The sequence below is a fragment of the Nomascus leucogenys genome, chromosome 15, assembly GCF_006542625.1.
Source record: "Nomascus leucogenys isolate Asia chromosome 15, Asia_NLE_v1, whole genome shotgun sequence".
In the NCBI taxonomy this organism is placed as follows: Eukaryota; Metazoa; Chordata; class Mammalia; order Primates; family Hylobatidae; genus Nomascus; species Nomascus leucogenys.
The window spans coordinates 92043363-92058358 of record NC_044395.1 but is presented as its reverse complement, the minus strand read 5'-3'; the positions used below and the strand labels follow the sequence as shown (position 1 = coordinate 92058358).

Genomic DNA, 14996 nt, shown 5'->3' with positions numbered 1-14996 from the left:
ATTTTGTTCATAATTATGAGATTTAGAATATTCGTAATAAACTGATGAAGGTATTAGATTAAATCTTTCCAGATTTAACACTGAACTTAAAGTCACGGTTAATTTTAGAATATAGAGGAACTTTTGTAAATTAAAAAAATTCTAAATGTAACATTCTCTGCCTAGCATCATGTAGTAACATTCACACAGGAAAACTGTAAAACAAACATATTTTGGTTCTTTATCCTAAAGCTGCAAACGTATCCACAAAGGGGCTAATGGCAAATATTCCTAATCTCGATGATGAAAAAAACTGCTAAGATATCAAATTTTACTAGGAATAGGCGATGGAGCCACAACTTTTTGTGTTTTTTACATGGTCAAATACTCAATATTCTAAATTTTGATATGAAAATGTTGGTTCTTTATAATTGAGACTTTTTTTAAGAACATATTGTTTTACTTTCAGAAATATTGTTTATATTATATTTTCACTGGCTTCAAATATTCAAATAAACATACTCTGCAGAACATTTATTTATATTAGTTTTGTTTCTTTTTCAGTAGGTTATGCTATAAAACATTAAAAAAACTTACATATTCTGAAAAGTCAGAAATGGGATGAACACAATACTGAAATGAATAGGCTGGACAGAATAATGGTGTAATATTCAAAATTAATTGTAGGTATTTTTCTTAACTATACACCTAGTTTCATATTGAGAAATCTACCCACAGAAAAATTGTGTGTTTCATGATTAAAAATGTTTTATGGGAAACTTCCTAAATCAGAAATCTTTTTTTAGTACTTTGATACTTGAAACCCTAAAATGCAGTTCACAGATGTCCAAAAGCTCACGCCCTGCCTGGAAAAACAATTGCTAATATCCAAATATCAAACAGAGCATCCAGCTGATGTTTGTGATGCAGTAGCAGGTTAAAGATACTAAAGTTTAAAATCAGCTTAGAATAATCCCATATTGAGTATAAAATTATAGCCTGTCATCAGGAGCAGGTTGACAGAGCCAGGTCCAGATGGGAGACTGGCTGGGAAAAAGGCTGAGGCAGGTGGGAAAATGATGGGAACCTGACGGAAGACAGGACTACTCCCTCTGCTGGCAAGGTCCTCACCTGCTTGAATTTTGAACAAATGACTAGCTTTTCCTTAATTATTTAAGATATTATCAATAAATTATGTAAGGTGCCCCCCTTCCAGTCTGCGCATTTTCAAACTCAGGGTGTCTTATTTTCACCAGATTAATTTGGCAAAAATATAAAGATCCAATGTTTCACCAGGAGGTGAAATTATTTATCTTGTAATTTAAGTGCATCATAAACATAAAATATAGCAGTTTTTATAATATAAGGCCTTTAAAAATTAAGAATGCCTTTGAATTATGTTTGTTGATATATATACTTTCTTGAAGAAAAAAAATTCTTGGGCCACAGACTTCACAATCTCTTTCTCAGGCTCTGCATAATGCCCCGTAATGAAATAATATAGAAATGAACCATATAAATCAACTATACAGGGAACAAGGAAACAGCATGTCACAGCAAAACAGCATAGATGTACAGCGCCAAACCTATCTGATAATCTAATGATCTGAGTTTACAGATATTATGTACTAATATGTAAGAAATTAAGAACTAATGTTTACACAAAAAATTTGCTAACTTTTACAGAAAAATTATTCAATATTTGATTTTCAATGTAAGTTAATAGCTGCAGCAAAAACATTTAGTAAAAATCTGTTCTAAGATTTTGGCCTACAACCAGAAGCTCCCAGAACAGGAGGGATCAGCTTTTTCACCCACTGTTCTCATCTGAATCCTGGCTTAAAAGCGATTCCAGCTCCCAGCTTTCCAGAAGGCTCCATCCCAGGAATCCTTGCCTGCCATTTGGTTTGCTGATTTTAATCTCTCAGGACTTTCTTACAGTGGCTCTACTATGCTGAACTGGCACTTGCTTCTAGAATTGAGTTATTATTAAACCTGTAGGTCAATTGTGGCACTAACAACTCTTTGGAAGCTTTCAGCCACAGTGTACAATTTGCTAGTCTAATTAAATATTAATTCTAAGTGTTACATTTTGTGGCTAAGAGCTTTTATTTTCTATCAACAGCCTGGAAGAAAAAGAGGTTACAAGGCTAATTTAATCTCTCCCCTGTCCTTCCCAACGTTAAAGATTAACTACATAGGGTGTGAAAACATTATTAAAGAAGCAAGAACTCTTCATATAGCAATAACAATGTAATTAATAGGAAAGGGACAAAACATAACACTAGGACATAATATCTGACCTGGTACTTAAACAGCTTTAAATTATAATTTTTTACAAGCATGTTTGGTCTCAACATTAAGAAATAAGTATCATTCATATTTGATGACGGTAATCTTTCTTTAAGGGAAAGTATGCATCCAAGTATATAAATAGGAATAATTCAAAACTCATGTTTTCTCACAGGTATTTTTCAAATATCTTACAATGCCAAAGAAAAAAATTTAGTAATTTTATTTGTAAAATAAATGAAAAATTAAATAAAGTTGTACTTGTTTTCTATACACAAAAAGTGATATAGAAGATAGCTTATGATAAAAATAATGTAAAAGATCATTTCCCCTCTTTTTCTCCTACCATATTCATGTAGCTTGAACACACAGGGCCCCCCACTCCCCCTTCTGCTCCCAGAACAGTTGTGTCCATCCTTGGACACTGGGCATTATAAAGACGATGCAGTCCAGCAGCCAAAGATTCCATATGTCCAAACAGATGACTCAATCTCCATACCGTGATGAGACATTTCACTATTTATATCATTGATACATTTGAAAAGTTTGGCCCTAAATAGCCCTTTAGCTAATAGCTACTACCATTATAGGAACTACAGAATGAATAACAATATGAACAAGAACATCATAAAGTTATTTTAGAGAAAGCAAAAATATTTTAAACCAAAATTTTTTTTTATGGCTTACTGAATATGCTTTGGTTAGATTAAGTGTAATGAAAGGTTTCTGAATCATACTTCTCTTTTAAAGATGAAAATGAACCTTACTGACAATTTAAAATATATCCTGTTCTCATTCAATATGCATATTTACACGAAGACAAAGTTATACATATACTACTATGTTTAATATAGACAGAACTTTATAGATAATTTAGAGTTTGTGTAAAAAGTTTCAATCATCCTTGCCCAAAAAAGTAAATTAAATATATATGTATAATGCATACAAGCTATGATGTCATTTTAAAAATTAACCAGATATCAGCATGTGTAGTCTGAAACAAGAAAAAAAGTTGGAGCTGTAAGAATTACAAGTCCAAAGTCTATGGTAGAAGGACTGAAACACAGTTAGACTATTTGTTACTTTAAAGAAAAACAGATTCTGTTTACATTCCTTACTATACTGACACAAAGTCACTGGAATTTGATAAATATGATGTAAAACTGAAATGGGTATAATATAATTTAGTTCATTTTAAAAACTGCTTCTTTTTAAACTCTTAAATATGTAAATTTCTTATAATCAATTTCAGAGTCGTTAAGAAGATCTGAAAACATTAAAGGCAGATTCTCAGTGAAGAATATCCTGATTAAGAAAAGAATTCATAAAAAAATGACACTGAATATCTGGCTTTATCCTTTAGTAATTGTAGCTATGATCAAGAGATTAATCTGTAATTTTCAACCTTAAATATTCTTCTTAATAAAGTGCATTTAAAAAGATCATTTGAAATAAAGTTACATGACTGAAGGTGGTGTTATGCTCATATCAACAATTAGATAAAAAATATTTTCCCAAATTTTATAGCTGTAAACTCACAAAAGTATATTTTTCTTCACCATGCAACTATTCTTAGTTCTTATTTTAAGAATAAAAGATTTCACACTGAGAGAAATTCACAAGGCCATTGGAGTCCACATTTCATAATCCCATATTAGTGGTTAGTTCTAAAGCAGTCCATTGCTTGACTTAAGAGTTTAGCTGCTAAAATACTCAGCATGAACAAAAAAGTTTATGGATGTGAAAAGGTTTGTTCTGAATTTCTCTACATAGAAACATACTGTATCATTCACTTCAGTAGGTTCAAAGCTCTAATACATTAATGTTATAGATGATTAATTTGAAAACACATCAATTAAAATAACACACTAAATACAATCTCATTCATTTTTCAAGAGACATATTCTCACAAAGCCCTTTCTCCTCCTTTTCATCAGAAAATGAATTTTCCTTGGTATAAGCTAACATGCTGGTAATAGTTTTCTTCAATGAGATAGCTGTGAAAAAATTCTACAGATCAAATTATTATAAAACAGTGGGTATATGATAAAAATTGAATAAGCCTATTAATTGACCAAGTGCCAATGATGACAAATGAAAATATGCTATAGGCTAGTTTCAAATCTGAAATTTGGTTGAATAAAGGAAAGCTAAATAGTTTACCAACTACTGTTCTTTAGACAAGTATATTAAACTCTGGCAATACTTAAAATTATTATACAATGAAAAAACATACTGACATATTCTATGATCCAGAATGTCAAAGGAGTTTTCATTCTTGCATTATTGTACTTAGGGAGAGGTTTATCGAGTTGTTGCTTATATTTTAAAATTCCTTAAAAGTGCAGACTATGACAGCTTGAATAAAGATTAGCAATAATAAGTAAATTTTATTTTTGAAAAAAATGCTGTGAGAACAGTATAAGATAACTTTCTCCATTTCTAATTGTATTAATTAGTTTAAGTGTTTCAATATTTATTTCCTGACAGTTTCAGGTAAAAGTGCCTTAAAAAATACAAATCAAAAACAACTTGCCACAGATTATACTAAAAAATGCATAAACTAGGGGAAATTTATTTTCTTTTCACCTCACTAATAAAATCATCATAAGGCACAAAACTAAGTTTCTATTTCAAAAAAGAATAAATGTTATTGGTCACCATTTTCTTCAAGCACACAACTGTTACTGGGAATTGAAAATAAAATTAACTATTTTCAAAAGCCACAAAATGTTTGCATAATTTGGAGGTGGATGACAAATTTTGCTAGTGGTAAGCCAATTCCCATATACAGACCAACAAATTATTGTTTCATATCTTGCTAGATATGGAAGTCAAACAGTATGCTATTGTAACTGCTTTAAAGTTACCACTTTGCAAAAGAAAAAGATAACTCATTAAAAAGTTTCAAAGGGTACAAAAACATTTCTGTTTCTAACAGTAAAAGGGGGACAAGCAGCACAATGCTGAGTGTAGCCAAAATATAATAACCTTCAATATGGGTATTTACACCAAAGTTTTTAAAAGTTGCAATAATATTCTTATAATAATATGTAGGAAGAGTTTAAATATGGTGTTTTAGTTACTTTTCTTAGAAGTAACCTTTTCTTTTTTTTTTTTCTTTCAATCCACGACAACCTCCTTCACTCGACAACAGAGTTTTGAACAGTTGAGTTGTGAGAATGTGAGCAGCTGCTGTTATTATAACTAAAGGTCTGTCTACTGCTTGAGTCTGAGAGACCACATGTTCGGCTGTCCTCTCATCTTGCCATCCTCACCAATTAACTATTAACATGGAGGGCTGTACACATGCTCTTGGGGGCTCTTTAACAGGCTTCTTGGCGAGTGGAACAACTACACAGCAGGGATCTGGGAACTGAGTAATGCTGGAATATAGGGGAGCCGTCCGTAGTTCTGCTCCTTCTAATGACACTTTACTCCATAGTTCAGCATGTAACAAAGTCTGTATTTAACTTAGCCATTTTCACACACATTTTTAGTTCAATGTCTTTGGGCAGATACTAAAACTATATTCTATCAAGAGACAATATGAGTAATAATATTACTTCACAGGGAAAATTGTTTAAGATTATATACATATACACTTAAGACATTCATAATATATTTGTTGAACAATTTTAGTGTTTTCTTAACAGATATTTAGAATTTATTTTTATATACTCATTCCAAAGTATGCTTGCCATTTTTTTCCTGTGGCGTTAAAGAAAATAATCTTCAACCTGAAGGAAATAAAAAATTTCAAGTCCCAAGTTGTGGGACTGAACATAAAACATTTCAAATGCAAATTAAAAAATAATTCTTCTTCATTCTACTTACAAAAGTCTTATTATAACAATAAGTTAAAATCAGTTTTGAATCTATGTCATTATTTTCCCTATTTTAACTTTTCCCTCTCTTTGCAATTTCCTTAACTATGTGTTCTTTCCCTACAATGAAATTAAACATGGGAAGCATGCCAAAAGTACAATAAAGGGTAACTAATCATTACTATACAAGTCTGACAGAATGCTAATAACTAAAGTAAGAACACTGATTGGCTGGTTTAACAATTCAAGAAATAAGGATATTTTATACAAAGTACCTTTAATATTAATTTATATAATGCACTCAAATAAAGGTACCACAATTTTATTATCTGTCCATGCCCAACTATATGTATGATAAAATTTTCAAGGATATCCAACTACATTTCTATTTCTGCCCGAAACCACTCTACTACCACCCCCAAGCTCAAGTATCCGTATACTCACATATACTACTTTTCTGTTCCATCCTATCTTTTACATTGTTGAAAAAGTTCCATGAGAATAGGAATCTTGTTTGTCTTGTTTGCTACTGTATCCCTATGGGTGCCTAGAACAGTGCCTGCATTATTTGTTACATAAGTGTATAAGCTAAATTACCCACAGTCATTCAATCACCATTTAAACCCTAACTTACAATCTCCAGAGGTGGCACTGGTCATAGTGGACAGGAAGTTGATGTATGATGTTTAGAGTCTTGTTACAACATGGTGATGCTACTAATATTTGGATGGCCAAGTGACTTTATCTGTGCCTCCTGGTCTGTCTCAGGCCTAACCTGTGAGAAGATCCTGTCAGTGTCTTTCATAAAAAGAGGCCGCTGGAGATTTCTATAGCTTTGACAGCTTTTATACCTTATTTTTTGTAGCCTGATCTCTGTTCAAATCCTCAATTTTGGAGATCTGTTTAAGTAATAATAGTGAAGATGACAACTGCTAACATAAATTGAATGCCTACTATGTGCCAGCACTGTTGAAGTACATGTTATTACTAATCCTCTTAACTGGATACTTTTTGCTCCATTTTCACAGGTGAAGCTGAGGCTGAAAAAATTAAGACTTGACTAAGACTATGAAACTAGTTGGATCTATCTGCCTCTAAGATCCCAGGCTCTTTCTATCATTGAATGCTACTTTGTGCACAGTTTGTTTCTAAATTTTGACTCTAGTATCTATGTTGAACAAGTAGCACAGCACAGTGGGGTTAAGATTATGGTAATAGGAGGTAGACTACTTAAGTCTAAATTCTGCCACTCATTAGCTGTGTGATCTTGGGAAAAGGTAATGACAGTACCAACCACACAGGGTTATTATGAGAATTAAATGAGTTGATATTTGAAAAGCATTTAGGACTGCAACTGGCCCATAGTAATCACCATGTAACTTTTTATTAAATAAACTCACCGTGCCCTGGTTATGTGTATTCGTACATCTTTGATTACCTTTCTAAGCATACTGCTTGCAATTCTTACTCTTTCCTTAGCCAAAAGACTGATTTTCCTTGACAGACTTTAAAAGTTATTAAAAGTTTTACTTCATACTTATATAATGAAGGGTTTGAACAAGTACAAGTTTTATATTTTCTCCTAAACATTTTCATACAAAAACAACTACATGGTCAAACATTATGTTCAAAGAGCAAGGGAAAATTTATTTGTTTTTTATAACTCAGTTGATATAAGGGCCAGAAGACTACTATGTGGTAACTTTGCAAAACTATCTAGGAATGAGAGACTGAAAATTGGAAAAATTTTAGAGGGTTGCGCAGTTTTTTAAAAAAAGACATTCTCTGTTTTGAGGAATATGTCTTAATTCTTTGTCACACTATATAACTTTATACTCATTACCAAAATCTGACCCTATACTTTGCTATGTCTATTTCCAAGGAGTCTCTTTACTGCTATGTTAAGAAGCATAAATTTAATCTCTTCCAGTTATACAGGGGCTGAAATATACCTGTAAAGTATCAAAGTTAAAATATTGTTTCAGGTTCAGACATCCAGATCACTACATCATTCACTCATTATTTAATCAGTGGTCTAGATAGGCTGATTGGAGGTCATCTGATAGTATCTGCTGTTCCCTTAAACAAAGGGTACAGGATTCACTATCACAGAAATCCACAATGGGAATCTCTTCCTTAAGTAATAAAGATGCTCACCAACAAAATGGCTTTAAAAAAGTGTTTTCCTTTTCTTTCTTTCTGTTTTCTCACAGAGGCCCCTTTGGAATAAAATTAAAAGTTACATATATACATATATTTCTTTCATAATTGTTTTTCTTTGCTTTGCAATTATGCAAAAGGAAGCATATTTTCATCTTTTTTCTCTCTTGTCTAGAATGGAACTTTTTGTTTAATCTTTTATATGTACTAATTTATCAAATATTTTATAATAATAATTTTCTCTTAATAAATGTGGAATAATTACAATGTTAGCCAATAACTTTTTTTTCCTAATAGAAACTAGTGTCATCAAAGGTAGTTAATAATTCAGGACACATAGGATATAGTGTGACAGAGGGGAAAGAGTTTAAATTTTAGAGTTAACCAGATCTGAGCTTGAATACCAGCTTAAAATGTACAACAGATATGGGATATTGGATAATCATTTAACTTCAGTTTAGTTGTCTTTGCAAAGGGTGAAATCACAGCTATCTTGCAGGGTTTTTGTGATGATTAGTGAAGCCATATAACCTAATGGTAAGGATGATAAGGTTTGAAGTCAGGGAAGAACACTGGCCTGCTACTTATTAACTGGGTGACCCTATGGAAACAGAGGTAAAAACTATCTGTTTAACAGGGTAGCACTGAAGATTCAAGGACATAATGCTTGTAAAGTGCTTGGGATGTAGTACATGGCTGATAAACAGTTGTAGTCATAGCACAGTAGTAGTAGTAGTATAAGTAGTAGTATTTTCACCAGTATCTGATAAGTCTGTTTCATGTTTATTTATCATAAAAAGCTCACCAGGTCTAACCAAACTATTATTTGAGTGCTAACTTTATGATAACTTATTAACAATGAGAGCAATACAAGTATGTGTACAATGTCTAGCATGATTAGAGAAAGGAGTTTCCTTATGATATGTCTGCAACTGTAAGCTAATAATAATAATTTAGGTCCAGACACAATGTATAAAAAGTCCTTCAAGGAAAACTGAGTTATCCTCCGCTGACTATTATAAATAAATAAATTCTACTGGCCAAGGAAACCAAATTCACTTCTTTTAAAATTTAATTTAATTTTTTGTAGAGATGGGGACTTGCTATGTTACCCAGGCTGAACTTCTTGCCTCAGGTGATCCTTCTGCCTCAGCCTCCCAAAGTGTTAGGATTACAGGTGTGAGGCACTGCATCTAGCTAAATTCACTTTTCATTTGTCACACTTTTCAGTCGTATTTGCTATATTTGCTATATATAATGAATGTAACTAAACGTCATTTTAATAAATTTGCTATTTGCAGGTAGGGTCTGGGTATGTTGGAACAGAGATACTAAGATTATGTAACTTTATAAAGATTCAATATTTATTTAACATTTATTGAATATCTAGGAAAAGCCTAGGTACTGTGTTAAGAATTTTAAAACCACGTTTAATATTATGTTATTACCATAAAGCCTATAAAGAAAAGTATAAATATCTGGCCCTCCCTCTATGGAGACTACAATGTATTAGATATATAAGATTATATGAAATCACATGCTTGAGGCAGACAATATGTACTTAAGTAAACTATACTAATATTAACATATACTTTATATTAGAATATTAATTAAAGAAACTAAAAGCTGTTTCAGAACATGAACTAAAACTATGGAAAAAATTCAAATGGAAATACATTGATTCATTAGTAAAAGAAAAAACTATAAAATGTTTAGAAGAAAACACAAGAGAAAAAGACCTTGGAGAGGGCAAAGACTGTCAAGATTGGAGGTGTGAGGGAGGTAAACCACTAACCATTAAAAAATTTATAAATTAAACTTCAATATTGAAAACTTTAGCTCTTCAAAAGACACTGTTAAGAAAATAGAAAAAGTAAGTCATAGATAGGAGGAAAATTATTACCAAGTTGTAGCTAAAATATCAAGGAACTTTACAAATTGATAATGAGACTATCAATAAAAAACGGACAAAAGACAGACAAAAGAAGACATGCAAATGGCCAGAAAGCACATGAAAAGATGGTCAACATCATTAGTTATCATGGAAATGCAAATTAAAACCACAATGTCATACTATATCACCATGAATTATGAAAAAGCAGTTCTGGAAAGTTCTTACCTGGATCAGATGTGTTGGCATTGTGATGATGCAGGCTGAAAGAGAGGTTCTCAGAAGACCACGGAGAACATAGAGGAACTTGGTAAGGCCGTGACTGTTGCCACCATTTTCTGCACAGCAAATATCATCTCCCCATAAAGGTGAGCCAAGATTCTGAATTCCTATTCTTAAAATGTTTCTCTGTTTTTTCTAAAAGCAAGTGGGAAAAAAGCAAACATATAAAGTTTTGTTAATCAATAGAATACCACTTTTATCTGTCAGTTCTTATCTTTATTTATAACATCAGAGAGACAATGTCAATAGATGTGTTAAAAATTTTTATGTACTATTAGTACATAAAGCAATATAAATGAAACCGTTTAGATTACAAGATTATAAAAAATAACATTTTTTTAAATTTGAAAAATCTGAAGAGTATCATAAAGCCTTAAGCTTTAAATTGTATCTAAATTTTAACAGCAACAACTCTAAGAATTATATTTAATGCACTTAAAATATTTAACAAAACAGATAATAATGATGAAATCAAAACTAGAATGCTTGCAAACCCCTTCTCAGTATTAGAAAATTCTGTCTTTCAGTAAACTATAAATTGTTCAATATTTCTCATTTAATTTTATCCTACCTACTGCCTGATCTTTTCTTTGAAAAAAGCTTAAAGATATATGACTTTTTGTTTTTATATTTTACATTTGCCTCTGGTTTTTCTTCTTGAAACTGCTCTTAAAATAATAATTTAAGTTCAACACTCTTCGTAAAATTTAACAGGTGAACATTTAGAACTTGAGCCTACTGACAGTAAGGTCACAATAAGTGACTGTATTTCTTGGGAAAAGAACATTTAAAAACAATTAAACTGTGAATAAATCACTGTGAATAAATGTTTAACAACAGATGTGTTTATAATAAATTCTACTGTTTGGGTTATTCTAACTAAGTAAATGTTTTGTAAATACTTTCCTTAGAAATTCAGCAAAATTTCTGGGCAAAAGAAGAAGGCGTTAACAAAACCTGGCATGTGCAAATAATTGAAAATTCATTATTAGAACTGATGGGAAAAGTTTGCTCTTAAAGACACAATTTGGAATGTGTGCTACTTTACCTGTGATTTCTGATGAAACAAATTCCTAAAATGTGTCACTTGCTATTGCTATAAAATACCACTGATAAAATTTATTAACCAACTAGTTATTGTCCAACACAATATATCTATTTCCCTGATATTACAAATGAAAACTGAATTTGTGTATTCCTTTTTCAAGCAGAATTTATTGACCATGGAAAGGAAGAAAAATGAATACAACATTGAAATGTTAGAAGATGAAAGCATAAAGGAACATAAGCTAGTAAATGAATAAGAGAGAATTATAGTCGGGACTATGTAGCTAAGTAAATGTATGATTCTGGACAAGACACACACATTACTTAGGACTTTGTTTTCTCTTTCTTTCTTTTCTTTTTTTTTTTTTGAGACAGTGTCTTTCTCTGTTACCCAGATGCAGTGCAGTGGCCTTACTATAGCTCATGGTAGTCTCGAACACCTGGGCTCCAGTGATCTTCCCACCTCTGCCTCCAGAGTAGCTGGGACTACGTGCATGTGCCACCAGATCTAGCTAATTTTTCTTTGATTTTTTTTTGTAAAGACAGGGTCTTGCTATGTTGCCTAGGCTGACCTTGAACTGCTGGACTAAAGCAATCCTCCTGCCTCAGCCTCCCAAAGTATTTGGATTATAGGTGTTAGATACTGCATCCAGCCAGTTTTTTCATTTTAAATTAAAAGGAGAGGCCAGGTGCTGTGGTTTACACCTGTAATCCCAGCACATTGGGAAGCTGAGGAGGGCAGATCATCTAAGGTCAAGAGTTTGAGACCAGCCTGGCCACCATAGTGAAACCCTGTATCTACTAAAAATACAAACATTAGCTGGGTGTGGTGGTGCACACCTGTAGTCCCAGCTATTTGGGAGGCTGAGGCAGGAGAATTGCTTGAACCTGGGAGGCGGAGGTTGCAGGGAGCTGAGATTACCCCACTGCACTCCAGCCTGGGTGACAGAGTGAGACTCCATTAAAAAAAAAAAAATTAAAAGGAGAGAAGATAACATTGTTGCTCTATAATTCAATACAATTGAAGGGATATAATGGCCTGGATAAGACTGTAAGAATAAAATTACAAAAAAAAAAAAAAAAAGGATTTTAGAATAAGCACATTAGAAAAAAACTTCCTGTCTCTAAGGACCTAAAACATGATTGTACTATGTAGGCAGCTGGTTCAATTTTTTAAATGATTGTGTTAAAGTTATGATAGACAACCACCTAAGACACCCTATGTTATCATCCTCAATGGTCCACAAAAATTGTTTTCTTTTTATTTCTGCATTACTTGAATGAAATGAAGTAATGAGATGTACCAGGGCTTAGGTTAGAAGTATAAATACATTTCTGGTGAATTAGTGTAAGATATCTGTAAAATATGATGGCTTATTCTTTTTTCTTTATTATTTAAAACCTCAGAATTTAAGTAAAATGGCAAGAATTTAAAGTTCATTTTGCTATCTCTAAATTTGTTATCTCATGATAACAAACATGTTAGATTCCCAACAGAAAGAGCATTCTGGAAAAAGGGAGAGAAACATACAAAAAAAAAATCTAGATATTAGAATGAAACACGAAGGTAAAAGGAGAGCAGGATAATATTGTTTTCTCTGTCAACATTTCAGAAACTAAAGATCAACAGTATTTTAACCCACTGTCCCATTATCTATTATTGTATTAAAAAGTACTTGACAAAAGCTTATAACAAAAATGCTGTTAGGCATGAAATTAGGAGAACTACAGAGGTTTAATGACTCTGACAGATACACTGATATATGTATATCAAGTGAATGAAAATATTAAGCCAAAAAATGAATGAGGGATAAGATATTTAAGTGAGGTGGGTGCCCAGCACAACAGAATATAATTGAACATAATACTTCACTTATATTTTAAAAAATATAATAGTAATTGCAAAAACAAAGGCTGAATTATAAATCTCTTGTGTCCTTTAGGATATATAATTCCTTTGCTATGCCATATAATAATGGGGCATACTGTGTGGCATAAGATTAAAAAAAAAGAACCTTGTTAGCTGTACAATAAATAGTTTTATTCCTACAAGAACATCTAAAATATTTAATCTGGTATTCAAAGTAAAATCCATGTTCAAATTTCATTTTTATCATATATTTCTAAGATATTTAAAAATAACAACTTAAATGAAATTATGACCGCAATTTGTAAATGTCTGCACTCTAATTATTTTTACAGATGAGCTACACTACTTTACTTACTACCAAGGCTAATTATAAGGTAGTATACAATATTCTGTTCCTTAGAGTCTATTTCTATATGTTGTCTCAAATTAGTTGTTTATTTGAAAACATGTTAAAAAAAGATAAAACTTTTCTTTTAAAACGTAAGATTTATTTCAATGTCAGAACATTATTTTTGACTTAGGAATAATATTTTTTGAAGTAGTGCCTTGTAGGCGTATTTCTGTGGCTTCTAGAACTCATCTAAAGTTTCTGAGACAGATATATATACTAAGTAATTTAGCAAACAGTACAATTAATTTAAAAATAAGAAAATTCATTATATTTTAGTTGCAATAAAATTGTAAGTGTATTTCTATAATAATCTATTGGTATAATTTAATTTAAAAAGCTTTGGTATTCACCATAGGAATGTCTACCTGAACCCTGTTTAATCTTTATAAAAGTCAGTAATTACAGAATCTCTGGTTCAGAAAGCCAAACCAGCTCCAGTTTGGTGTCTGTCAATTTTTGTGGGAAAAAAAAAAAAAAATTGTTTCTTGAAAATAGTGTTTACATAGTCAAATAAACAACTAAGAAAACAAATGTTTTACTCTATTCCTATACTAGCTTACTTATTAAGGATTCTTAAGGTATCTCTCTCTCTCTCTCTCTCTGTGTGTGTGTGTGTGTGTGTGTGTGTATTCCTTTTGCTATTACCTTTGCTTTTGGGATTCTATAAAATTTCTTACTCTCAGAAGATGTGTCATCATCCTGCAAGAGCAGCAGCTCTGCACACTGTACCACAGGAACTGTTATGACATGTCTGTTTCCATAGTTACCACAGCAAGTGGGGAGAGGTGTCTGTCAGGGACCAATTTACCTCTCCAGACAAGCACTGGCACCAAAGGAAAGACACAGTACCCATAAATCTTAGGTAGGGCCAAAAATGGAGCAACACTGAGCAAAATAAAATTGTATTAAATACTAAAGGCCGTTACAAAAATTATGACATACATGAAAAGTCACCTATAAATAAATGTCTGTACTTCATCATACACACATAAGTATTTTCAACCTGCAATTAAACTGGCAATCAAAACAAATTGAAAAATAATTTATTTTGCCATGGAAAAACTGTTAAATATAATAATAAAGTTTACAAGAATATTTAAAAATCCATGAATTGAGCACAAATGTAGCTGATAATGCCAAAAATAAGACTTTCAGCTTCTCTGTCTTCTTCAATAAAAATAATGGTGCTTTAGAAATACTTCTGCTAAAATAATACAAATGTAATGCAAATCATTTAGTAGCAAAAGCAATTAAAAT

At 31.8% G+C, this 14996-nt stretch overlaps 1 protein-coding gene across 2 annotated transcripts in view; it reads right to left on the bottom strand.

Moving 5' to 3' along the window:
• The window catches only part of ELP4 (elongator acetyltransferase complex subunit 4), a 258564-nt gene that overhangs the window by 140862 nt on the left and 102706 nt on the right, over positions 1–14996 (bottom strand). For both annotated transcript variants that reach the window (XM_030829486.1, XM_003254370.4), the window contains exon 7: positions 10378–10566. In XM_030829486.1, the coding sequence (XP_030685346.1) occupies positions 10378–10566 (189 nt within the window). The remainder of the gene's footprint in view (positions 1–10377; positions 10567–14996) is intronic.